Here is a 25,691-nt window from a genome sequence, read left to right as displayed (position 1 = left end):
TTATAGAGATCATAGCATCTAAAGGTCATCTTGGCCTGCTTGTCCCCAGCCTCTCTCTTCTTTTCAAGTAGAAGCTTGCCTTCACTTTGTGGATGAGGTAATGGTATATTCCAAATAGTTTAAGTGACTTGCCCAAGGTTACATAGCCACTTAGGGGTGGAATTTTGTCTTGTCAAGTCCCTTGTAGCCTCTCAGTAAAGCCTAGTATGGTACTGTACAAGTAACCCATAAATACCTGAGTTGAATTGCATTAAAAATATTAAAACCACTCCATCATTATGCTTTTTACTTCATCAGTAAAAACTGATGGGTAGACAGAATGCCCAGATTTTTAAAATTCAAATTCTATTTCCTACCCTATTTCCTTTGGGAAAATAATTTAACTTGAAAGAACTGCCTTGGTCCATTCATTCAACTGGTAGTTATTGGGGAAGAAGTGTAAGGGTAAGGAAAAGGAAGAGAGGCAAGATGTTATCTTAGTTCCTTTTCAAAGGACTTGTGAATCTCTCCTTTACTAAACCTTTGTCAAAGACCTGGGTCTATGAAGAACTCATCTCACTATTATTCATTCAACTCAACTGAAATATAAACCACACTACCTCTTCTACCTTCTTCACTTCCACCTCTGCTTATACAAGGCTGTAGTTTTTATACCAGAGAAATTCGGAATGATGCCTGGATATACACCTTCTTCTCCCTATCCCTAACTCCCCCCCAAAATAAAAGACCACTGAAAATAGCTAACATGTGCCTTGCATTTAGAGGGGACAGCTAAATACTAGTGCCTGTATCAATGAGTGACAATGATCTTCTTCAAACGACCCATCATCAAAGTATGGGTAATGAGAAATAAAGAAAATAGCATACTTTTATGACTCTGTCATTTCAGGCTACTCAACTCTGAACTGGAATGCCACAAAAACAACCTCTCTGTAAGCCCAGAGGGGAAAAAAAAGAAAGTAAGTAAAGGGGAAATTCAGATTAGTCACAAGAAGTTCCCCCGCCTGCCTGCAAGAGCTGTAGCATATAAAACTGAGAGGCTGCCCCTTTAACCACTCATTTTCTTTAACTTCGATTCTGAGACTATCTACTGGCTAGTTTACTTGATTTTTTTTCTTTCCCTTGGAAGAGGTCATCATCCAGTGACTCAGGCTTCCTCTTCATCCTTTAATCTTCTCTTGGCTGGATTTAGAAGATGGAAGGTGACCAGCCACTGCAGGAGAGATCTGGGAACCTGCCAAGGCAGAGGACCATTGTTAATAAGCTACTGCTGGTGTCCTCTGTGATTCAGTGCATAGGATTGCTTATATGCTTGATCTACATTTTGGGGGCTTCTCAGGTAAGACCTCTTCTCACCTCCTTCTTCTTTTTTATCTTGCAAGGCTCAGCTCACAAAAGACATCTGAGGACAATGCAGTGGCCAAGGTTGAATGCTTTTTCTTCTTCAAATTTGAATCTCAGCCTATTTACTTTTTTCTCCTTCCTTCCTTTGATGGTTGTTACGATAGGGAGTGGCTCGGAAGCCACAGAGTGCCTAGGATGTGTCTAGCTTATGGGTTTCTTTAGCTTTCTTTGTTCCTTTCCCCCCCCCCACCATACCTTCAACTGTGGTGATATGAAACACTCTGTATATTTGGGTTTTTACTCTTTTCTGTTAACATGTCTGATAAGAGCATTAACAAAAAGAACATTGAAAACCTTAGAAGGTGTACATTCACTGATGTAATTCCCCTTCCCCACAGAAAGTGCAAGGCATAAATAAATATAAAAGTCCCAACCCAAAATCCTTTTGGTTTTCTATAATCGCATAATTATTAGGATTTGTATGTATGTGCATATACATATTCATCCAAAAGCTTTTAAACAAATAATCCCAAGGAAAGCTCACCTTCACCAGTGACAGGTGGAAAACCTCAATTAAACTGCTGTTCTCTATGGCACTTTGCCCAGCATGTGATGCAGAATGAATGGGCAGCAGGTACACATCTGGTTCTTGTTCTTCTTCTCTTTCTTCTTTTCTTCTTTCTCTTCTTCCTCTTCTTTTCTTCTTCCTGCTCTTTTCTACTTCTTCCTCCTCTTCTTTATGTTTTTCTTCTTCTTTTCTTCTTCTTCTTCTGGTTCTTCTTTTCTACTCCTTTCTCCTCTTCTTTTCCCCCTTCTCCTGTCTTCCTTTTCCTTCTCCTCTTCCTGTTCCTTCTCCTTCTTCTCCTCAAAATCCTCCTCCTTCCCTTCCTTATTCTTGATAAAGAATTTATATTATTCCCTCTATTATGTTTGCTTGCTCTTTCCTAGGGTACCAGTGTCCTCTCCTCTGTTTCCTAGCTTCCATAGTGCCCCTTCCTCCCTTCCTGGGGAACGCGGTTCTTAGAACCACAGAACTCCTGCGGGCTCAGCCAAGTAAAACGTATCAATTCAGATCAATGGCTAATTTTGGATGGCTTCTGCTTTCCTTAGATGAATTTTGTCTACATTATTGGGTACTACCAAGCTTCTTCTTGGCACAAGGCCAAAAATGGAGGCAACTCCATTCCTGAGGCATAACTCAAGGCCAAGCCAATCACGCTGTGACAGAAGGAGATGGAGGTAGTTGGGGGTACAGCTCCAGAGTAAAGCCTGGGTTTGACTCAACCCACAGGAAATGGAGGTACAAGAGCAGTGGGGACTTAGGGGAAAGTGTGGTTTCTTCTGGACCACAAAAAGATGTTTGGGTTCTGTAGTTATAGGAGGAGAGCTAGAGGGTCCAGAAGTTTTACATTTCCAGATCTTTAAGTCAAACAACTTCTCCTTCTCCCCAGCCACATTTGCATAGATTCATTTAGGTAAACTTGAGAGTAGGGAAGAGTGGGAGAGCAGGGGAAAGGAAGTGAGTAGGAAGGGATCTATGGGAGGATAGTCAATGGCATACACCACAATTCAGCTCTTTTGAGAAGAAAATAAACATGACACCCAAAAATAGCACAGCACATTATTTTCACTATACTCTGCGAGTTGGCAGCACTTCATCAAATAACCGCAAGGACACATGCTTCCTTACTCTAGTGGGGTGATGTAAGACAGCCAACAGAGAGTTGATTCAATGTCTTTCCATCCTGTTGCAGCGAGGTTGTCCCCCAGAGTGGAGGTGGAAAACAGTAGTTGTAGTATGAATTGTGGTCTGAGCAATTGCTACCACCAAAGATATCATTGACGAGGCAGATGCTAAAGTTAGGGAAAGAATGATTATTGGGAACAAATTGATCGAGCAACAAACATTTATTATGTTCCTCCTATGCACGTGCCAGACACCTGTGCTAAATGTTGGGAATGAAAAAACCAAAGTGGAACAATTGTTGCCTTCAGGGAGGATTGCTACCTAAATTCCTAGGTCCTTGTAAGAACAATAATAATGACCATAATAATAGCTATCATTTCTATAGCACCTACTAGGCAGTATGCGGAGCACTTGACAAATGTTACCCCATTTGATTCTTACAACCACCCTGGGAAATAAATTCTACTATTATCTCCATTCTACAGTTGAGGAAACAGAGGCACATAAGGGTAAAGTGACTTGCCCAGGGTCACACAGTTAGGAAATATCTGAGGATGGGTTTGAAATGAGGTCTTCTTAACTCCAGGCCCAGTTCTCTAGCCACTGTACCACCTAGATGCCCCAAAAGGAAGCCAATAGAGATAAGTGTGACAGACTTGGAATTAGGAGATCTGGGTTTAAATCCTGGATCTACCGCTTTGTAGCTGTGTGACATTTCTCTAACAAACATTTACTGAGTGCCCATTATGGACAGGGAACCTTGTTAGGCACTGGGCAAGTAACAATGTTCTGTAGGTTTCAATTTTGTCATCTGTTAAATGGGCATGAGAGTACTTATGCTACCAACTCCAAAGCATTGTTGTGAGAAACTACACAGTGCCATAGAGATGTGATCTATGATGCAGAAAGGAGGGGCAGTGGGGCCCAGAGAGACAGAGTTTGCTCCAGGGCCAATCTAGCCTCTTAGGAAGAGAATATGGGCTCTGTGCAGGTCTGTGACCATACTGTGGCATTTGGGGGCATTGCTGCTTTGGGGATCCTCTCTGGGTCCACTAGCTGGAAGACTCCCTTCTCCTAATTACTATTTCTCTAGTTTTGTTAGTACAAGACTTAGACATATGATTTTACCTCTTCAGTAATAGTAGGGAAGGAAATAACACCTGGACGTTATTTCAGGTAGGACTACTAAATAAGATGACAGCCATATATCCAGGATGCCATTAACATTTGCCCAGTCTTGTAAATGTTGGTGATATATTAAGGTCTTAACTTACATTGTTCAATGGGGATGTTGCTTTAGCACTGGAGAATTGTGATTCTAGTTTACTTTTATAGATAAATTTCTGTTTTACGAAGTGCTTTCCATACATGGTATTGCTTGATTCTCATAGCAACCCAGTGAAGTGGGTGGTATTACTATTCCCATTTTACAGATGTGGAAACTGAGACCCAATGAGGTCAAGTAACTCATTCAGGTTCATACAGCCAGTAAACGTTTGAAGCATCCCTCTCTCCCTCATCCCTCTCTCCCTCATCCCTCTCTCCCTCATCCCTCTCTCCCTCATCCCTCTCTCCCTCATGCCTCCCTCCCTCATGCCTCCCTCCCTCATGCCTCCCTCCCTCATTCCTTCTCTCTCTCCTTCCGTTCCCTTCCCTTCCCTTCCCGTCCCTTCCCTTCCCTTCCCTTCCCTTCCCTCCTTCCTTCCTTCTTCTTGTAAGGAATATAGCAAAATGTGGCAACTTTGTAAAAAAAATACAAAAGTGGTAATTTCAAATGTAAATAATTTCTATGTCAGAATCCTAGCCCTGACTCTTACTATCTGTGTGTCCCTAGGCAAGTCACTGATTGTATCATAGACCAAAGACTTTCAGCATAGCAAATTCAGACTATGAGTTAACCTAGTGTGGCACCAGAGGGCATCACTATTACAAGATTTTCTTAACTTCTTTTAGTTGGTATTTTAATGCCACTTGCTATATTAAGCTCTATCTCATGGTAACCCTCAATTAGGAAACTACTTTATTTTTTGTTTTTTGGAGAGGAGAGGCAAGGCAATTGGGGTTAAGTGACTTGCCCAAGGTCACACAGCTAGTAAGTATGTCAAGTGTCTGAGGCTGGATTTGAACTCAGGTCCTCCTGACTCCAGGGCTGGTGCTCTACTCTCTGAGCCACCTAGCTGCCCCAGGAAACTACTTTTTTTGAGATTAAAGTGCTTAGGAAAACTTATTTTCTCAGAATTTAAGAGGGTTATTGATTAGCGTCCCTTGGGAAATGGTTTATTTCTCTCTGTAATTCAGTATGTTGGTACCTGGAAAGAGCTTCTTTCCAGGAATATGGGCAGGACCCAAATAGAGTTGGTTTTCTGTCCCAGCTTCTGAGAGTGCTTCTCAAAATCTCTGCCTTCTAACAATTACTTCATTCTCACCTCCATCTCCCTTCACATCCTTCCAGCTTCAGGGAGTGTCTGCCTCCTGGTCCATTCTCAGTAGGTTCTGCTGAATAGATGGAGCAGAAAGATATGAAAGGGAACAAAGAGCCTGATGGACTCAAGCCCTTGCCTCTAATTACCCTCTGGCTTCAGCTCTCCACATACCTTTAACAGCATCCATTTTGATGTCAGTTCAAGGTTTATAAAGTACTCTCCTTATAACAATCCTGAGATATAAGTAGTGCAGGTTTTTTTTTAACATTTTTACAGATGAGGAAACTGAGGCTGAGTGGCGAAGTGACTTGTCTTAGCTAACACTTGCTGGAGGCACATTTTGAATCCGCCTCACTAGACTGCAGATCCACAGCTCTTTTCTAAGATGCCATACTACTTTTTAATCAGAAAAAACCCTTTGGTAATGGTTGATCTGTATTGTATACCTAGCCATTCTCTATGCATAGAGGATAACTTTTCCACTGTAAAATTCAGACCACTTTCATCACTTCCACTGTAGACATACTTTACTACTTGGGGAAGAGAAGGAAGGAAGAGAAAGGAGAACTCATTAATGTCAGAATATTGATCTAGAGGAATCTCTTAAGATTGATGGGGGCAGGGGCAGTTAGCTGACACAGTAGATAGTGCACTGGCCCTAGAGTCAGGAGGACGTAAGTTCAAATTTAGCCTCAGACACTATCTGTGTGACCATGGGCAAGTCACTTAACTCTGATTACCTTAAAAAAAGATTGATGGGAGCAAATACTAGTTATCTCTGTTTGACCTGTGGTAAAAAAGATGAGCCCCTGAAATACTTGGTTTTGCACCTCTTGGACGAACATTTATCATGTAATAGTTTGTATAATTCATCTATAAAATGGAGATAATGTTGCTTATTCTACCTGTCTCATAAGTCTTGGGAAGAAAGCTCTTTCTAAACCTTAAAGTGGTATTAGGAGTGTTATTAGAGTTCTTAGTAGTCTCCATGCTTGTGTCATCTCTCTGTTAGAAGAAAAGCTATGTGAGGTGAAGCAGGGATTGTGTCTAATTTATAGTTTGTGTCTTCCTCTAGTGCCTAAGATTGTGTTCTGCACACAGGGGACATTAAATAAATGTTGAAGAAATGACTTTTCCTTTATCGCAAGGGAAATTCATGGCAGTAATAGGAAACAGAATCAGGGCTCTAAGATCTAACTCATGCAAGACCTTAATTCGATGTAATGATAGTCAACACGTGTTTGTTCCAAAATGGTGGACCTCCTTATAAAACCTCTGAATTCTTGTACATGCTAAATCAATCTTCTCTCTGGCAAACTACCTTCTAGTTAAAAAAAAATTCTAAAACTACATCTATGATCTCAAGAAGCAGACCTAAAATCAGCCTTTTCCTCATGGGCTATGACTTCTCTGTAAATTGAAGACCTAATGGCTAACATCATGGAGCACTAGCATGAAGAAGGGTCTTGAGATCATAGTTCACCTCCTTCATTTTATAGATGGGAAAAGAAGTGGCCTATTCCAATTACATAGCTAGAGTCTGGTGGGGATTGGAACCCCCTCTCCATGATACCAGGGGTTCTGACTCCAGACTCCACGCTGCAACGCCCTGAGGTTGTTTCTTAAGACTCCCTCTACTTAACAGTCTGGCTGCCTTCGAGACAAGCGGAAGAATAAAACAGTCTCTGTGAAGTTGATAAGGATGCCAGACTACATGTGCTATTCTTTGGCTGTTTTTGTTGAAGGCTGGAGACGTTAAAACTAGGTGGAGAGATGGAAAGTCTCACTTAAGCACATGAAACAGAACTTCCCCAGCCCATTCTTAGTATGTTACAGTTAATTCTCAAATGGCAAATGGCCAAATTGGACAGAAAATTAAATTATTTAAGGGGGAAGTATATGGTTAAGTAGCTCCTTTTACAGTATGAGAAATATTTTGACTGTGACTGCTATTTGGGATTTTTGCATCTTTTTTCCTCTTTTTCTTAAATGCAGTTCAATGAGTTATTCATTTTTTTAAAAAAAGGTTTTCCAGAGACAGAGCTTGGCTTAGAGGATAATAAGCTAGCCTTAGGGTCAGGAAGACTTGCATGCAAATCTTGTTTCTGACACCTACTGACTGCATCCAACCCTGGGCAATTTGCTTAACCACTCAGTGCTCCTGGCAACTCTGTGAGGAGATAAATTCTGGAGCTAGTGTTACCTTGAGGAAAAGACAGGTCAAGGCCCCCCCAGTCCCTCCTTTAACATGTCCCCTCCAACTCTGATTGGAGGCAGCCCAGGAATCTGAGCCCAAGAGCCCACAAAACAGACAGTACTCTATGTCCACTGCCATAGCTCAGCATAGGGTTGCCTTGGGGAGGTTGCTACCCAAAAACTTCCTCTCCAGATGCCACAGGCCTCACCTCTTTAGCAGCCGCAGCTAGGGAAGACCCAGAACAGAAAGTTCCTGCCACCACAATCCCTGGCACTATCAAATTATGGTCAACAAAAAGACTTGATAAGCTTTTTATTAATGGATATGACATTGAGGGCCACTAGGTGGAGCAGTTGAACTTGAGACAGAGATGCGTTGAAATACTGCTTCATATGTTTACCATGTGACCCCAGTCAGGCCACTTAACCCCTCAGTCTCAGTTTCTCCATCTGTAAAATGGGGGTACTAATAGCTAGTACTACTAATTAATACATAACACTACTTCCCTGGGCTGTTGTGAGGATCAGATGAGATAATGTTTGTAATAAACCTCAAAGTGCTATTTCAATGCTAGTTAGATGTTTAAGAAGTACATTGACACCTGCTTTTTGGTAGTAATACCCCAGTGACTTGGGACCTTTCCATCTGACTTGCAGCTGTAACATCCTTTATGTTTTGTCTCCCCTATAAGAATGTGAGCTCCCTGAGAACAAGGACAATCTCGCTTTTCTATTGTATTCCTGGTGGCTTGCCCAAGGTAACACAGGGAGCAAATAATCAGGGCAGGATCTGAACCCAGTTCTTACTGAATTCAAGTCCAGCATGCTATGTCACCAACACTGGCTTTTTGGGAAGAGATCCATTCAAAATCCACCAATGAATGGGTGTCCTTGAGTGCTTTGTGCATAGAAAGTTCTTAATAAATATTTTTAATTTGTTCCTTTATTGGTAGAGGGAATTCCCTCACTGGGGGTTCCCTGTGCAAATGAGCCACAAGTCTGGCCAAAAAACAAATAGTTCTCCAGAGCCACTTTGTGTAGAAAGATATTTATAAACACCCAGAGAGACAATCCTTAAATGTACTTCTTGATCTATTTGGGCCAGGCACTGTGCTAAGCCCTTTACAAATATTATCTTATTTGATTTTTGCAATAATCCTGAAGGGTAGGTACTATTATCCCCATTTTACAGTTGAGGAAATTGAGGCAGGGGTGAAGTGACTTGGCCAGATTATATAGCCAGTGTCTGAGGCCAGGTTTGAACTCAAGTCTTCCTGACTTTAGGAGCAATGCTTTCTCAACCGAACCCAGCTAGCTGCTTGATTTAATGAAAGCTTTTTTATTTCCTTTATTGATAGTGTTAGAGGGAGCACCATACTTTATTTACGCTTTTAGCCTCCTTGTCAATTGGGTAGGTGATAGGTACCATTATAATGTGGCTGAGGAAGGTTGGCAGAGAGAGACCAATGACTTGCATCAGGACACACCCTGATTGTTGGAATCAGAATTGGCTCCTTCCCAAAGAGAGGTGTGGACTAATGTCCGGATGGTATGCTAGATTTGAAATAAGTAAATTAATAAAGTAATTAATAAAATTAGTTCATTTCCTGCCTCTGACTACCTGCTGTCTTTATCACTTAATCTCTCTGAGCCTAAATTTCTTCACTTGTTAAATCAGGACAATAATACCCAGAGTACTTGCATTGTTCTTGTTCATCCCTTTTTTTTTTCTTGAAGAGGACCAGTGACATCACGGGTGATGTCTTGACTTGCCTTAAGTGAGGCAGAGTTGCACAAAGTAATCTGCCCCACTTTCTCTTCCTGAGTCATCAAAGGCCAATGGCGGTTAAAAAGTCAATGGCAATGACCCAGTATGCAGTGGATGACCGTGTCATCTTCAATGCCTGACCAAGTTCTTAGTGCTCCACAGCACCTGCTTCAGCCACCTTCATCGCGGTTGGAACAAATTGTTCTCCTCTGTCTGTTGCACTGGGGAAAGTCTTCACATGCTTGGGGTAGACATCCAACTAATTCACACACAAGTTTGAGGCCTGTCCACCCTGTCTGCTGAGACAGTTTTCCTGGGGTGTGGCCAATGTACCTGCTACAGCTTCCTGGGGCCACAGGTGAGATTACTTGCATGGTAGGGTTACAGAGAGGCTCAAATGAGACAATGGATGTAAAGAAATCTGCAAACTTTGAAAAATTCTAAAAAGTCAGTTTTTAATTATTCAGGTAATGGAACTCCTGTTAATAGTAGTCTCTTGCATTTTTACAATGTTTTCTTACTTCTCAAACCATTTCTGTGTGTATATGTATTTATCATGTCCCAAAATTCTTAATACAGTTTCAAGCTTTAATAACTATTTTAATGGGATAAATAAAAATCTCACCATCAATCTCCACAATTCTATCAGCAAAGACAGTTTTTATCATCAATCAGTCAATAAACAGGCTTTTATTAACCACCTACTATATACTGTACTAGGTACTGAGGATACAAAGATGAAACAGGTCCTGCCCTGAAATACGATCGTAGTGTACTAAAGTGTGGTTTAGTGAAAGGACACTGGTCTCAGCACTTGAGAATTTGGTTGCAAGCCTCACCTCAGCCACCTACTGGATGGAAGATTTTTACCAAAGTTAATCTCTCTGAATCTTAGTCTCCTTATCTGTAAACTGGGGATAACATCTAACTCACAGGGCTTTTTTTTTTCAGGATCAAAGAAAATAATGAATGTAAAATGGTTTTTAAATCTAAAAGTTTGATGTAAATGTTAGGTGTTATGACTGAGTGAAGGGAGGAGAGAAACTAACATGGATTTAAATCAGTTCCACACAAATCTAGATGAAGATAGAAGCTTAAACAACATTAATTGACTATTTCCTTATGCAAAAATCACGTGTACAAAGAGGCTTTAAACTGATATATTTTGCAGATTGACATTGCTTTGGTCAACAAATACATAGATTCTATTTCCTACTTCTGTAACTAAGAAGCTCTGTAGAAAGCTATCTTTAGGGTTTTGCTTCTCAATTTAACAAACTTTTATTTATATATGTATATATTTAAAATTATCAAACCTTTCCCCATCCACTGAAAATAAAGGAAAAGGAAGAAAAAAGAAAGTAAGAAATACAAAATCTTTGTATCATAATGGTATTGTCAAGTAAAACAAATTCTCATGTTGGCCACATCCAAAAATGAATTTCAGACTCTTCCTATTAGTCCATCATCTCTCTGTCATAAGGAGGGTAATGTTCCTTGTCCTCAGTCCTCTGGAATCATGATCAATTATTTTTCAACAAACATTATTAAGTGCTTTCTATGTGTAGTACACTGGTCTAGGCTCTGGCTATTAAAAAAAAATGGAATGATGTAGACTCTGCCCTAATGAAGCTTATAATCTATAGACGGGAGATATATAAAGACTTTTACAAACAATTATAAAATAGGGGCAGCTAGGTGGCTCAGTGAGTAGAGCGCTGGCCCTGAAGTCAGGAGGACCTGAGTTCAAATCTGGCCTCAGACACTTGACACATTCACTAGCTGTGTGACTTTGGGCAAGTCACTTAACCCTAATTGCCCTGCCTTCCTCTCCAAAAAGTAAAAAAAAAAAAAACAACCTCCCAAAACAAATGATTATAAAATAAGGCTGAAATTTACAACTTTAAAAGAGAGATTCAGACAAAATGTTAGATATATGAAGAGAGATCACTTTTGAATGGGATGTGTGCATGGGAAGAGGTTGATGATGAATCAGGAAAGGCCTCATAATGACGTCTGAATTGGTCCTTGAAGGAAAGGAGGGATGTCAATTGGAAGAGATAGGATGAAGACTATTATAATTATACGGTTATAAGTCTATGTTTATAGACAGGCATGAGCAAAGACACAGAGACAGGAGAGGGCAGAATGAGAAGATATAATGACTACTCTGTTTTGGCTGGAAAGTAGAGTATTTGAAAAGGTTTACTATACAATAAAGGACTCAAATCTAGAAATGTAGGCTGAAGTCAAGTTGGGGAGGACTATTAAAAGCAGGGTAAGGAATTTATATTTTCTTTGACAGGCAATGGGAAGCCAGTGAAGATTTTTAGATCTATGGATCATGCTTTAGGAATCAGCTAGTCAACAAGCATTTACTTAGACAGGTACTAAGGATATAAAGACAAGAGCAAGAGGTCCTCTACCCTCGAGGAGCTTATATTCTACTGGGTAAAGAGACAATTTGAAGGATGGATCAAAGAGGGAAGACATCAGAGATACTGAGCAGGACCAGTAAGCTATCAGGAAAGCCTCAGTGATGAGGATGAAAAAGCTAACACTGATATTCTTGACCAGTCACTTTGAATCTTATACCAAAACTCATATTCTGGATGGATTCCCCACCTTTCTTTGATATGTTGACAATTTAGGATCATAGGACCATAGATTTAGAGCTAGAAGGTACCTTAAGGGTCATCTAGTTCAATCCTCTTATTTTATAGACAAGGACACAAGCCTAGAGCAGTTACATGACCTGCCCAAGGTCACACAGGAGGCAAATAACCAAGCCAAGACTTAAACCTACATCTTTTGACTCCAAATCCAGTGTTCCTAGACTTTCATTCATTTAGGTCCATTCAATAAACATCTATTAAGGGACAACTGTGTGCAGAGCACTCAGTGTTGGAGGAGATACCAACTCTTGGAGCAGTTTCCTGATTCTCATATGTAACATATAATCTAGGAAAGAGATAAGATAAAACACTGGTAAGTTGGATGCATCATATCCTACAGGATGTCCTAACAGTATTTGTGCAGTTTTAAGTTTTAATAGCTTAGCATTCACTAAGACTTTTGGGACATCCTATATAAGTGCAAAATATTCTTTGTCTAGAACAAAGTGCCTTGGAAGGGAAGAGTGACTACCAGTGGGAAGGTAAGAGAAGGATTTGTAGATGTTCTCAAAGGATGAGAAAGGATTCAATGGGCAAAGGAGAGGGAGGGACATTCCTGGTGTAGGGAACAAATAATGTGAGAAGAGGCAAGAAAGTAGAAAAATGCTGAGCCTGTTCAGTGGGCAGAGAAGAGTTCATTTGGGGATAAGATGTAAAGAGCATGGAGTAGAACAATATTGCAGAAGGACCGTGATTTAGAGCTTGAAGGGGCCTTAGAGGTCAAGTAGTCTAATCTCTTCATTTTAGAGATAAAGAAATTGAGGACCATAGTAGTTAAATGATTTGCCAAGGGGCACAAGGTTAATAGGTGTCTGAGGCAGGAATCAAACCCAGGTCTTTTTGACCACAGGTCTAGCACTTTATTCATTTAACCACAGGAAGGAAGAAAGAAAGTAAAAAAGGAAATAAGCATTTATTAAGTACCAATTGTGTGCCAGGTACCATTGTAAGTGCTTTACAAAAATTTCCTCATTCAATCCTCACAACAACTCCAGCAGTGAGGTGCTAGTATTGTCTCCATCTTACAGAGAAGGAAACTGAGGCAGTTAAGTGACTTGTCCAGGGTCACACAGCTAGTTAGTTCCTAAGGCCGGATTTGAATTCATGTCTTTCTGACTCAAGGCCCAGCACTCAATGCACTATGGCACCCCCAACTGCCTCAGAGTGATACCAGATTGAGGAGGGCCTTGAATACTAGACAAGGGAGCCTGAAATTTGCTGCAATAGGAAGCACTTACTAGCTGTGTGACCTTGGACAAGTCACTTAACCCCAATTGCCCTGCCTCCCCCCCAAAAAAACCTAAATTAATAAAAAGGGGAAGCTAGGTGGGACAGTGAGTAGAACACCGGCCCTGGAGTCAGGAGGACCTGAGCTCAAATCTGGCCTCAGACACTGGACACACTTACTAGCTGTGTGACCTTGGGCAAATCACTTAACCTCAATTGCCCTGCCTTCCTCCCCCCAAAAAACACTAAAATACCAAAGGCAATAGGAAGTCACTGAAGATCATTGATCAGATGAAATGACATGGTTAGATATACGCACTATTCCTTTTCACACACTTTTTACTGTTCCTCACTCATGAATGACGCTGTATCTTTATACTGGCTGTCCCCCATGCCTTAGATTCATTCACACTGTGACTAATTGGTCCCAGAGGACTTAGGGAGGTGATCCCTTGGTTTCTCACCAGTACTTGAGCATCTAAGCAACTGTCTACCCATTAAATCTGACAACATGAGATTGAGAAAGGAAACTTTTGATAGTTCTGTGGGACGCAATGAAGGGGCCACTTTCTGGGCATTTGGACATATTTCTGAGAATTTGGAGGAATTGTGTGCAAAATTCTATTTCAGAATGTTAGTTTGTAAGATAATTGACAGCTCAGCAGTAAATGATGACTCTTGGGCCTCTGGGGAAAAGTATCCCTTTTACCCTACTCTTGCCTTCATTCAGTGGTGAAGGCTTGTGGGGAGGAAGAGAACCACAATTATAGCATAAGATATGGTTTTCACAGATTAGTGCTTTGTTTCTCATAGTGTCACTGAAGCAACTGGGGAGAGCGAATTAATTATCTTCTGTAATTTAAAACTCAAAGGTTAAGAATATACCTCAAAATTCCCTTCCTAACCTTAGAAACAACTCTGTGAATCTGCCATCCATCATTACATCTAAACATTTCTTTGAACTTTTCAAATTCAGTTCAGACCATCTTTCAGTGGGTAGAGAGGTCCCTAAATCTGTTGCCCATGCGAAGGGTTATGTTTCCATATCAAATAGTGCTTCGTGCTTCATTCTGTGCTCAAGAGGTGCCTTCTAGTTGCTGGGTCCTCCGTAGAATAGAAGCCCTTGAGGGCAGGGGCAGTTTTCCTTTTTTTTTGCTCATAACCCTAGAACCTCAAACAACACCTTGCATATTACAGGTGCTTAATAAGATACTTATCTCATTGAATTATATGCTGAGATTTGAGAGAGGAAACTTGTGTTTTTTCAATCCATATCCTTCTCTGTCATGTCGATGTTGTTCCCATTCCCTCTGAGTTTTTGTTTTACCGATCTATTTTAGTCTACTATTTTGGTCTCTTAACATCTAGAAGGCCACATGTCCATTTACTTATTTTAGCTGGTTGCTTTGGGCCTCTTCCAGTTACCATAAGTGTTGTTGAGATCCAGCAGCCAGAATTGCATAAGGATAGATAGCCATGGAACAGATACTCTATGGCTGTTGACTGAGTAGAATGAAACTTTTTATTTACAAATGTGTTGTATCCTTCCAGTATCCTACCCTAATACATGTAGCATTTTGTTCACCACAGCAATATACACTGGATCAATAGATATTGCACCAATATATATTGGACCTATACATTGGATCTATTTTATAGAATCAGAAAATTCTGGAGCTAGGAGGCTCATGGAATAGTTAGCAATGGTCATTTTCTAGATTTAATTTCTTCATTCATCTAAAAAACGCTTGTTGAAACACTTACTACATGGTTGACTTGGTGCCAAACACAGCAGAAAATGAGAGAGATACAAGAAACATTTCCCGCCCTCAGGGTAAGAATAAGTTAACAAGATACATAAATAACTTATAGAGAATAGTATACAATAAGTTCCACACCTGAGGCACAAAGGGCTATGTGAGTTAATAGGAAAGAGAGATCATTTTTAGCTATGGAGATCAGGGAAAGCTTCATGGAAGAAATAATATTTCAGTTAGACTTTGAAGTCAGATTTCTACAGCTAGAGATGGAGGAAAAGGGATTTTAGGTAGAAGGAATAGTGTATTCCAAGACTTGATAGCAAGGAAGGTCAGGAAGTTTTTAGAGAATGGATTCCAGTTTGACTTCAAGCTTTTTAAAAGCTAAGAAAGGGCAAGGACTTTTTCTTTCTTTTTTTCTTTTTAGTCTAGGACCTAACAGTATATTGCACACCGCTGGGACAAAATGTTGGGTAAGTGCACTTAGGGATGTAATGCTAGATAAAACTGGACACTCATCATCTATCAAAATGTGACATGGCAGTGAAAAAAGCTAAAGCAATTCTGGGTTCCAATGACTGTTTTTGTCTCTAGGCTGAGAGAAAAGCGCATCCAAAGTTGTTGTTCAGTCCTGTCTGACTCTTCATGACCTCATTTGGGATTTTCTTAGCAAGGGTACTAGAATGGTTTGCCATTTCCTTCTCCAGCTCATTTTACAGTTGAGAAAACTGAGGCAAACAGGCTTAAGTGACTTGCCCAGGGTCATACAAGTAGTAAAGTATCTGAGGCCAGATTTGGACTCAGGAAGATGAGTCTTCCTGACTCCAGGTCTGACACTCTATCTACTGCTTCACCTAACTGCTCTTAGAGTACTGACTCCAATTCTGTACTTCATATTTCAAAAAAGATGTAGACCATGTAAAGCATTATCAATAAATGGTGAGGAGCATGGTTAAAGAACTACAGAACAGTGCATATATGAACCAATGGAAAGAAATGGGGATGTTTAATTTGGATAAGGGAAAACAATAGGAAAGACTGAATGAATGGATAGAAAAGCACTTATTAAGTGCTTACTATTTGCTAATTATTGTGCTAAGTACCTGGGACATAAGTACAAAAGCAATGACAATCCCTGCTCTCAGGGAGCTTATTCTATTATGGGGGAGACCACACATATGAGGGAGTGGTAACCAGAGAGTTACACTTTGGTTTGTGAAGTGTACTGGCTGGTGGTCAGTGGAGTCAGAGGGGAACAAATTGACAGAGAAATGAAAGAGCTGATCTGATTAGGGTTCTAGAACTAGAATTTGGTATAGAGAGGAGCTAAGTGTGTACCAATGTGGCAGCATGGCAGCTGTTGAGAAGATGGTAAGGGCTTGAAATGAAGCATGATTGGGAACTAGTCTAGATGTGGTAGGTTTTACCAATCAGGGCAGTGGGGACATAGTGGGCAGGGAAAGAGGCATTCCAGGAATGAAAGGATTGTCTTCTACATTATGGTTTCTACGAAGAGTGGCATGATTGCTGTAGAGAAGACACCTGGGGAATAAAGATAACTGGTGAGGAGAGAGTCAAGAAATGAAAACTCTTCAAGTATTTGAGGCTCTGTCAGGTAGAAGGACTGGATTTATTTTGATTGGTCTCATAGGAAAGAACAAGGAATAGTGGGTAGAAGTTACAGAATAGTCTATTTCAGCTCAATATCATGAAAAACAATTTAATAGCTAGGACCCTAATTATCAACAATAATCTAATAATTAGAACCCTAATCATTAGAACTCTAGGTGAGCAGAGTTTTGAGGTGCCACATTCATGGCCAGTAGCATGAAATGAACTCTTTTTATCTTTATCACTTGATATGTGATGTCCTAGATGTTCAGAATTCAATCCATTTATGCCTCTCATCCTGTTCAGCCCTTATCCATGTCCTAATGTAAATCTGCTAAAGGGAGTCCACCCAATGTGTTGGGGGCCTTCCTAGATTTCAGATCACTGCATGGATCCCAATGGGGACTTTGGGCCCTCCACTGGGTTATTCCTTCAGCTGTCTCCATGGCTGGCCTTTTTAGTCACATACGCTTTGAAAGGCTGTGATGAAGACTGAGAAAAAGTTGTTTGATCGGGTATTATTTTATGTCTCTGGTGACATTCCAAAGCAATTTCAGTAGAATGGTAGAGGTAGAAATGATCAGTTACATCTTCAGTCTCCCTTCTCTACCCACCTTCCTTCCCTGATTCCTCCTCCACTACTTAAACACATTTCTCAGAATCACGGCATTTCAGAATTAGGATAGCTTTGTTAGAGCTATCATTCCCCAATGGAGATATGAAATCTAAACTCTAATCACAATTATATTTTACAAATAGTTTTGGACAGTAACGATGCTGTTATAGTGGAAATAGCACTAGTTTTGAAATCGGGGAATGTGAGTTCAAATCCTGACTCTGCTGATACTAGATATTTAATTCTGGGCAATTTGGTCAGACTGATACCTGAAGAATGTTTTCTATAACATACCAGAGAAGTGGTCAGCCAGTCTTTGCTCGAAGACCCCCAGTGAGGGGAACTTACTTCTAATGCAGCCCATTCCACTTTGGGATACTACTAATTGTTAGAAAGTTAATACCTCTGGTGTTGTCTTTTATATCCTCCACCCAGTGCTCCTAATTCTGCTCTCTGTCACCAAATGGAGCAAGTCAAATACCTTTTCCATATTTGGGTCTCCCCTATCCTAAATATAAAAATTACATTTAAAAAATTTTTTCCACTCTGCTACCTCCTCTTCTTCCTTTTACTGCTAATTATCTCCATGGAAGTGCTTACACTCTCTACCTCCACTTCTTATTAATCGCTTGTAACCTAGCTTCAAACTTACCTGGTGATTTTGTACCTATCCATTCACATAGCCCTGAGAGCACTTGAAACAAATGGTTAACGCCATCGGAAAACCTGGAAGTTCACAATGTCACTTTATCTTGGAATCACTTATAAAAATGTTAAATTACATGGGGAAATAGCAACACTTTTCCATTCTAGGGAATCCCCATTTATTTTTAACATTATTTATTACCTTTTAACCAGTTCACATTCCATGAAAAAAAAAATCACCTCAAAACCCTAGTAACTAATTTAAATACATATATACTGCATATTTATATAACATACATCTGAACATATGTGCATATGTAGAATCACACAAATATATGTATACATACCTGTGTATATGTATATGTGTGTGATTATATATGTATATATATGCGTGTATATATATATACCTTTGTACATGTATATACATATTTGTATGGTTCTATACGTATACATATTTGCACACAGATATCTAGGTATAGAATTATACACACATAAAAAGACATTTTATATATATGTATATATACACACATGCATATGATGAGGTCAGAGTTGGGAGAGCAGGTTCAAATGTGAAATAATTCACTTAGATCTTCTCTGCAGCCAAGGGGAGCTTTATTGATGCAAAAGCACATGGACCTGAGATTTAGCAAGAGCTAAACAAAGGCTCTAATAAGGGAAAAGAACCAGACTTATATAGATAGAAAGCTATGCAGCCTGTATGATGATGATGTAATTTTTAGGGTTTCTTATGGGAGTTTTGGGGACAAGATAAGTACAAACAAGGTGAGGAAGGTGGTCACTTGCAAGATAAGGAAAAATTGTCATGACACAGGATAAGGAAGATGAATGACAGGATAGGGAATGCAGGATAAGGGGGACAAAAGCAATTCTTTTGGTACAAGTTATATGGTTTTTCAAAATAAGGGGGAAAGGGCATTAAGATATCCTCAAGTTACAAGATGGGCTACAGAATGGGCCTCAAACCCCTTCAGAGAGCCCGGGAAAGGGAAAGTGACCCTTACTAACACTTAGGGCACCATTTGTATCCACATCACATATACAATACAATAAATGTGCACAACAAACATGTATATATGTATATGCACAATCATGTATATACACACATACACATGTATGTACGCACATATACATACAAGCACACATATATTGTATGTATATGTGCATATATGTATGTGTGTGCATACACACCCACACCCACACACAGATACACACATATATATTCTAAATAAATCTTGGCTCCTCTTAGTCCACACAGAAACTTACTCTACTGTGGATAGGCACCTTCTCTATAACTCTGGCCCATGAGAATTGCCTGGGAGCCCTGAGAAGTTCAAGGATTTGCCCAAGGGCACAAAGCCTTTATGTGTCACAGGTTGGGGTCACGAAGAATCCAACATGACTCAACAACAACAAAGGGCTTTTGGATTTTCCCCACTTTATAAAGAAGTGAGAGATTTCTCTTTGATTGGATATTCCCTCACTGAAATCTCATGTGGCAGAAGCCTTCAGTTCCTGTGCGGTGGAGGCGGGGGACTTAGCTTCCTGGAGCTCACTCTCTAGGTTATGAAAACAAATCTCTCTCCCTATGCCAAAATCAACCATGTGAAAGGGCTGTCAGTTTTGGCAGAAATGACAAGCTTCATCCCTAGCTCAGCACTCTCCTACTGTCTTGGCCTCCTTTCCTCCCTTCCTCCCTCTTCCCTAATTCCCTTTCCTTCTTATAGTTGAGTACTTTCGCAGATGTCAAGGATTAAGTTTTTTGACAGGTAGCAAATAAAGGAAAGGCTAATATGCTAGGAGTGCCTGAACAGCACATACAAATTGTGTGATTCATACAATTGAAGAGCTCAAAGGGACTGTATGGGTTGTATAATCTGACCCACTATTGGACACAAAAATCTCTACAATGAAACACTGATGGATCAGTGATTTCATCAGTGTGGCTACTCCCTTCACCAAAACAGATTGCGCCACCCCTATCACATTCTCATCCTGTGCACTTTTAATGCACATGTTCCTGTAAATCCTAATAGATTTCATTCATATCATTCATTGTGATATAGGCAGAGAGACTGGACTTGTGATTTCATTGGCATAAATAAGGATGAGGTCTTTTCCTAACAACAATTTACCCAATTAGGTAAATGATATAAAATCTTAGTTGCCATTTTATGGACAAGGGAACTGAGGGTCAGAGAAGCTATGACTGGTCCACAGCCACATGGCTAGTAAGTGACAGAGCTGACACTAAAATCCAAGTCTTTTATCTCTATGTCCAGGGCTCCTCTCATCTCATTACTGGGACAAGTGGTCATCTAGCTTCCTCTTAAACATTTCTAGTGGTTTGGACCTAGCTACCCTTCAAGTCAGCCCATACCACACTGTTGACTAGTTTTAGGCGTCATGATTATTCTTTTTTTTGTGAAGCTGAAATATAATAAAACTCATCTCCACCCTCCCCCCTATCATTTCTACTTATTGGTTTTACTTCTGCTCTCTGTGGATAAACATAATAAATCTGATCTGGCTTTTACATGACAAACTTTTAAATATTTGTACTATGTACTAATTTAAATTTTTAGGTGAAACATCCCAAATTCCTTCAACATTTCCTAATAATAATAACTGACATTTATCGAGTGCTTTAAATTTTGCAGAACTCTGCATCTGTTATCTTCCCTGTGTCTCACAGGTATTACAGGTATTTTTAATCCCATCTTGCAGCTGACAAAACTAAGGCTTTGATAGGTTAAATTATTTTTTCCCCTTGGTCTCACAATTAGTCAGTTTCAGCATCTGGTACCTGGAAATCCCACACCTGAGCCACTGTGGTATTATACTTCTCAATAAGATCAAAAGTATCCTATAGCTTTGGGCTCAGGTTTCTTGTAGCCCAATGACCTTGGCTTTTTGGGAGCCTTGAGGTATGATGTGAAGGAAGCCAAGGCTGTCTTCTTTGATATCACATCGCAGTTCACCGAAGGCTTTCTCTGAACTGAATAGTAAGAGTTTATTTTGAAGACATGTTTTAAGAGGTTGACGTGATCTCCTGACATTGTCTAGTTTGTCGATGGTCAACAGTCATATAGTTCCCCTTTCTGGTTGTTAAAAGACGATATTCCTACTCATATATAATGGTAAATGTTCATAGGTTGCAAACTGGAACTCTCACATGATTGCTTAAAGAACCTTGTATCACCTGGAAGTCAAGAGTAGCCATTATATCACCACGGCCTGACCACAGCCTACGGGTTCTCAGGGCCTGATGGATTTATTTTTTAAACTAGAAATAACTTTTTTTTTACCCAAATAAAGAAATACCTGGGAATATGTGCTTTTGGCAGTGGTGGTGGTGGGAGTGGCAGGAAAGAGGAGGAACTCTCCTCCAATATGTGATGATGGTAGACACATCCTAATATACTGTCCAAGTCATATAGAGTTTAAATGACTTATTCAGAATCACAGTCAGCAATTTTTGAAGATTTAGTTTCAACCTGGGTCTCCTAGAATTGAAGCCAAGCCCTGCATTTACTATACCACAATGTCTCTTTCTGTTACATTGCAATGACTACCAGAGGGAAAGGAAAAACTGCCAAAAGACAATGACACCATGATTGGTAGAACTGATAATAAAATTTTGGGGACCTTATGAGGAAAAACAGAATAGCCTTAACTCCTAATGAATATACTAAGAAGGATATAAGGCACAGCTGGGAAACCAGATATGGACTGGTCTAAAGCTGGACTCTATAGGCTGATGTGGAAAATGGCCTGGATTTGGAGTCAGAGAACGTGGATTTGAGTTCTGGTTCTGTTACTACCTGTGTGACCTTGGGCAAGTCTCTGTAAAATGAGAGGTTTGGATTAGATAATTGCTATGGTCCTTCCCATCTCTAGTCCTTGATATATATACATATGAAAATTATATACACACACACATATTTTGAATTTGAGGTTAGGAAGATGTTGCTTAAAATGCTATCTCTGATACTACTTACTTCATGCATGACCCTGGACCAGGCACTAAATCTCTCTGAGCCTCAGTTCCCCTCTTCTGTAAAATAAAGATAGTAAAAACTGCAGTACATGCTTCCCAGGGTTGCTGTGATGGTCAATTCACAAAATTTAAATAAAGTGTTTTGTAAACTTCAAAGAGCTATATAAATGTCACATGTTATGATGAAGTACATCCATCCAATACACTTGGGCTCCAAGGGACCAGGGTTGACTGAAGTCTTGTTTTGAACTGTATATCCCTTTAGGAATCTCAAATTCAACATTTCTAAGACAGAACTTATCTTTCCTCCTAAGCTCTTTATCTTTACTATTACTATTGAGGTTACTACCATCCTACTAATGACCCAGGCTTGCATCCTGAGTCATCCTGGACTCTTCAGCCACATTCATCCCACATATCTAATCCATTGTGAAGTTTAATTTTTTTTTTTACCATCATGGTATCCTTGTTGTAGAGATCCAATCCCATCCTCCCCACAGTCTTAGTTCTGGCCTTTATACTCTCTCATCTGGACTGCTACTAGCTGGTCACCGCCTCAATTTTCTCCTCCCTCTAATTCATCCTCCACCTGGAGGCCAATGTGATTTTGATAAAGTGTAGGGCTTGACCAGCCACTCTTGCTTCTCTCTTGGGCAATGTGCTTCCAGTATCGAATATAAAGCCTTTTGTCATTCATTTAGACCTCAAACTGAAATGAATGAACAACATTAACAACAAATACATAGAATGCTATTTACATATTGCCTCCTCCATTAGAATGTAAGCTCCTTGAAGAGGGGAATTCTTTCTTCTTTCTTTGTGTGTCAAGGTTTAGCACAGTGCTTGGATCAAAGAAAGTACTTAATAAATGCCAACTTACTGATTGACAGGACACTCTGTCTTGTTCTTTGTCATGATATCCCTCCCTCTGTATGTTGCCATTTAAATTCCTTGAGGATAAATTCTGTTTTCATTTTATCTTTATGATGCCAATATCTAGCACAGTGCTTGGCCAATAGATGTTTGCTGATTGATTACTGGATTGATTTTCTACCTCTTTATTAAATGTGATTTGTGGATTTATTGGCATTTGTTTTTCTAAAAATGTCCCTTTCCTTTTAGCCCCCGAAGTCAAAGAATGAGAGTGTCAAAGTGCATCTTTTGGGTAAGTATTGCCTAAGATTAAAGAATCCCAAAGTTACAAATGGAATATGGATTTCTGAATATTTTTTGTTTCTTAATTTCTTCCAACATAGAAGTTAGAGCACAATAAGAAGGATGATCGTGGGTGAACCTGGGCAAGTCATTTAACTCTGTTTACCTCAGTTTCTCATTTGTAAAATGTGTGGGATGAAAGACCCTCACCAATTAAATTTATAATAAGGAGCCATCTCAGGGTGGGAGCAGAAATAAATTTTATTCAATTCTTGAGAATAGGGCATCCTCTGCTAGAACAAATCTAGCAAGGGAGGTGCTTTACAAGAGGCAAAGCACCAATAATTATACCTAACCCAAGAGAATTCCCACCCACCTTTGACTTTCCTCACCATTGGCTTGGAGGTGGACTTACAATCTGAGCACGAAAGCTAGACAAAGAACTGGGAAATTGAGGCACAGAAACTCCAATTCCCATTCCCTTAGTTAATGATTACAACTGAGGTGACATCTATAAATCTGAAGAAGGAGAATGGGATAAGGGGAGGGGGAGACCCTCTCCATTCTCTTACAGTACTTTTACAGTAAAGGAAAGCAGGTCACAGTGACCCTATTCTTACTGAGCAAATCTTTAAACCAGAACCAGCAGAAAGAACAAAAAGCTTCAGGGTAAACTTTCCCAGAGACTGAGCCATCAGACTCTCACGGCCTCAGAAATTTTTTCACTTCCCTATTTCTTGATTTTTAAACATTTCTTAGTATATATATATATACTAATATATATATATATATTCATACATATCTTCCCTGTGAAGTCTTCACATTTTATTTGCATCACACAAAAAGGAGCTAGAGAAGGAAATGGCAAACTGCCCCAGTATTTTTGCCAAGAAAACTTCAAATGAGGTCATGGAGAGTTGGATGAAACAACTGAACAACAACAACATGCCTACATATGTGTGTGCACATTTATTTTTAAATAGAATAATAATAAAAATTTCTTTTCCACCTAAGTTAAAAAAACATTAGAATACTATATATGTAATATGTATATATATGTATTTGTGTGTATATTTACACACACCTATATGTATCACATTTGTAGCAATATACTTATCTGCAAAACTAGCATAGTAAGCAATAACAACGCACACATATTTCTATATGTATATAAGACTAATGTCCCATCATGACATGGTGTTTAAGTCACCCTGGTTCCTTCAAGTCTATGTCAGAAGAGACAGAATGGTGGGTCCTAACTAGTTGGAGGGGTTTTGAGCACATGCATGGTGATGCATTCTGTGTCTATTATTGGAAGACTAGTCCAACTATGTTTGGGGCGGCTCAACACCAGAGGTTTGGCTCCCCCAGGGAATTGTTTGTTTGCAGTGACTCAAGTAATATTTTCTAAAGAATTCAAAGATTTGTGATGTTTTGCTGGAAGGCATGCTCTTTTTATTAAAGAATTCATAGCTCTTTTTATTAAAATATTGATGTTCAGCTGTGTATAGGTGCATAGATACCCATACATACATCTATATGTTTACATGTAGATGTATTCGTTCCCCTGGGCCTTACCTTAGGAGCACAAAAAAGAAAGGAAATTGGCATTTCCCCCCCTCCAAATCCAAAATGGAATTTGGCTTGCTAAATTCAAATTTGTCTGTTTAATATGGCTTCCATCTCTTCATGGCAACATAAACACCAGCCTGCCGCAGATCAATTTCCTAAAAAAAAGAGATCGCAACAACAAACAAAAAGAAGCTAGTCTAGAAAGAGTCCATGGAACCCATTGCCTTCTTTTCCATTCTGAGTACTCAGGCCAGGGCTAATTTTTGCAGCTGGCATTACTATTCTCAAGACATAGGTGACAATATTCCCACATGAAACAGCAACATTTAGTACTTAGACTGATGGACTTGGATTCAGTACAGACTTGGGTTCAAATCATACCCCAGACACCTTTCAGGTCATGTGATTCCCAACTTGGCCATTCCTGATTTTGTGACCTCAGGTAAGTCATTTATAACTTCTCTGGGCCTCAGTTTCCTCATCTGTAAAATGAGAAGCTTGAGTTAAGTGACTTCTAAGATTTCATCCAGCTTTAAATCCAGATCCGAGAATCAGTAATGAGAGGCAGATAGTACTCTAAAGTGAGCAGGACCTTTCTGTGTTTATAACTTTGAACATCTTCTTGCCTTCATTCTTCCCAGAGTATGATGAAAAGAATGGTTTTACCTTACAATCTTCTGGTGAATTTGGATCCATCGAGGTGCAAAACAACTCCCTCAAGATCAGATGTGATGGTTTTTACCTGTTAAGGCTGAAGGGCTACTTCTCCCGAACTCCCAACATTGACTTTCATTATCGGAATGATCAACGTTTTTACTTATTCTCAAACTTTTCCTCCTACCAATATATCAGCTCTGTTGCTGTGGTCTACCTGAGATTTGAAGACTCGATCTACCAGAGAGTGGTATCCCAAAAAGTGTCCTCGACAAGCTTAGCATTCAGTCAAGGGGAAATAAGCCTCATTCAACTGACTAATGATAACTTCTGTGGCAAATGA

The 25,691-nt window shown here is 39.8% G+C and overlaps 1 protein-coding gene across 1 annotated transcript; it reads left to right on the top strand.

The window, feature by feature from the left end:
- Nucleotides 1-1,195: 1,195 nt before the first annotated feature.
- Nucleotides 1,196-25,691, top strand: TNFSF4 (TNF superfamily member 4). Its single transcript, XM_036753791.1, has 3 exons — nucleotides 1,196-1,339; nucleotides 23,090-23,132; nucleotides 25,336-25,691. Exons 1-3 carry the CDS (start codon nucleotides 1,196-1,198, stop codon nucleotides 25,689-25,691), a joined length of 543 nt encoding a protein of 180 aa, XP_036609686.1.

Source organism: Trichosurus vulpecula, chromosome 4 (genome assembly GCF_011100635.1).
Source record: "Trichosurus vulpecula isolate mTriVul1 chromosome 4, mTriVul1.pri, whole genome shotgun sequence".
Classification (NCBI taxonomy): domain Eukaryota; kingdom Metazoa; phylum Chordata; class Mammalia; order Diprotodontia; family Phalangeridae; genus Trichosurus; species Trichosurus vulpecula.
This window is presented reverse-complemented; position numbering and strand designations above follow the sequence as displayed.

Coding starts and splice junctions, on each gene's coding strand:
- TNFSF4 (XM_036753791.1), top strand. CDS start 1,196: ATGGAAGGTGACCAGCCACTGCAGGAGAGATCTGGGAACCTGCCAAGG. Junction 1,340..23,089: donor ACATTTTGGGGGCTTCTCAG/GTAAGACCTCTT, acceptor CTTTCCTTTTAG/CCCCCGAAGTCAAAGAATGA. Junction 23,133..25,335: donor TGTCAAAGTGCATCTTTTGG/GTAAGTATTGCC, acceptor CATTCTTCCCAG/AGTATGATGAAAAGAATGGT.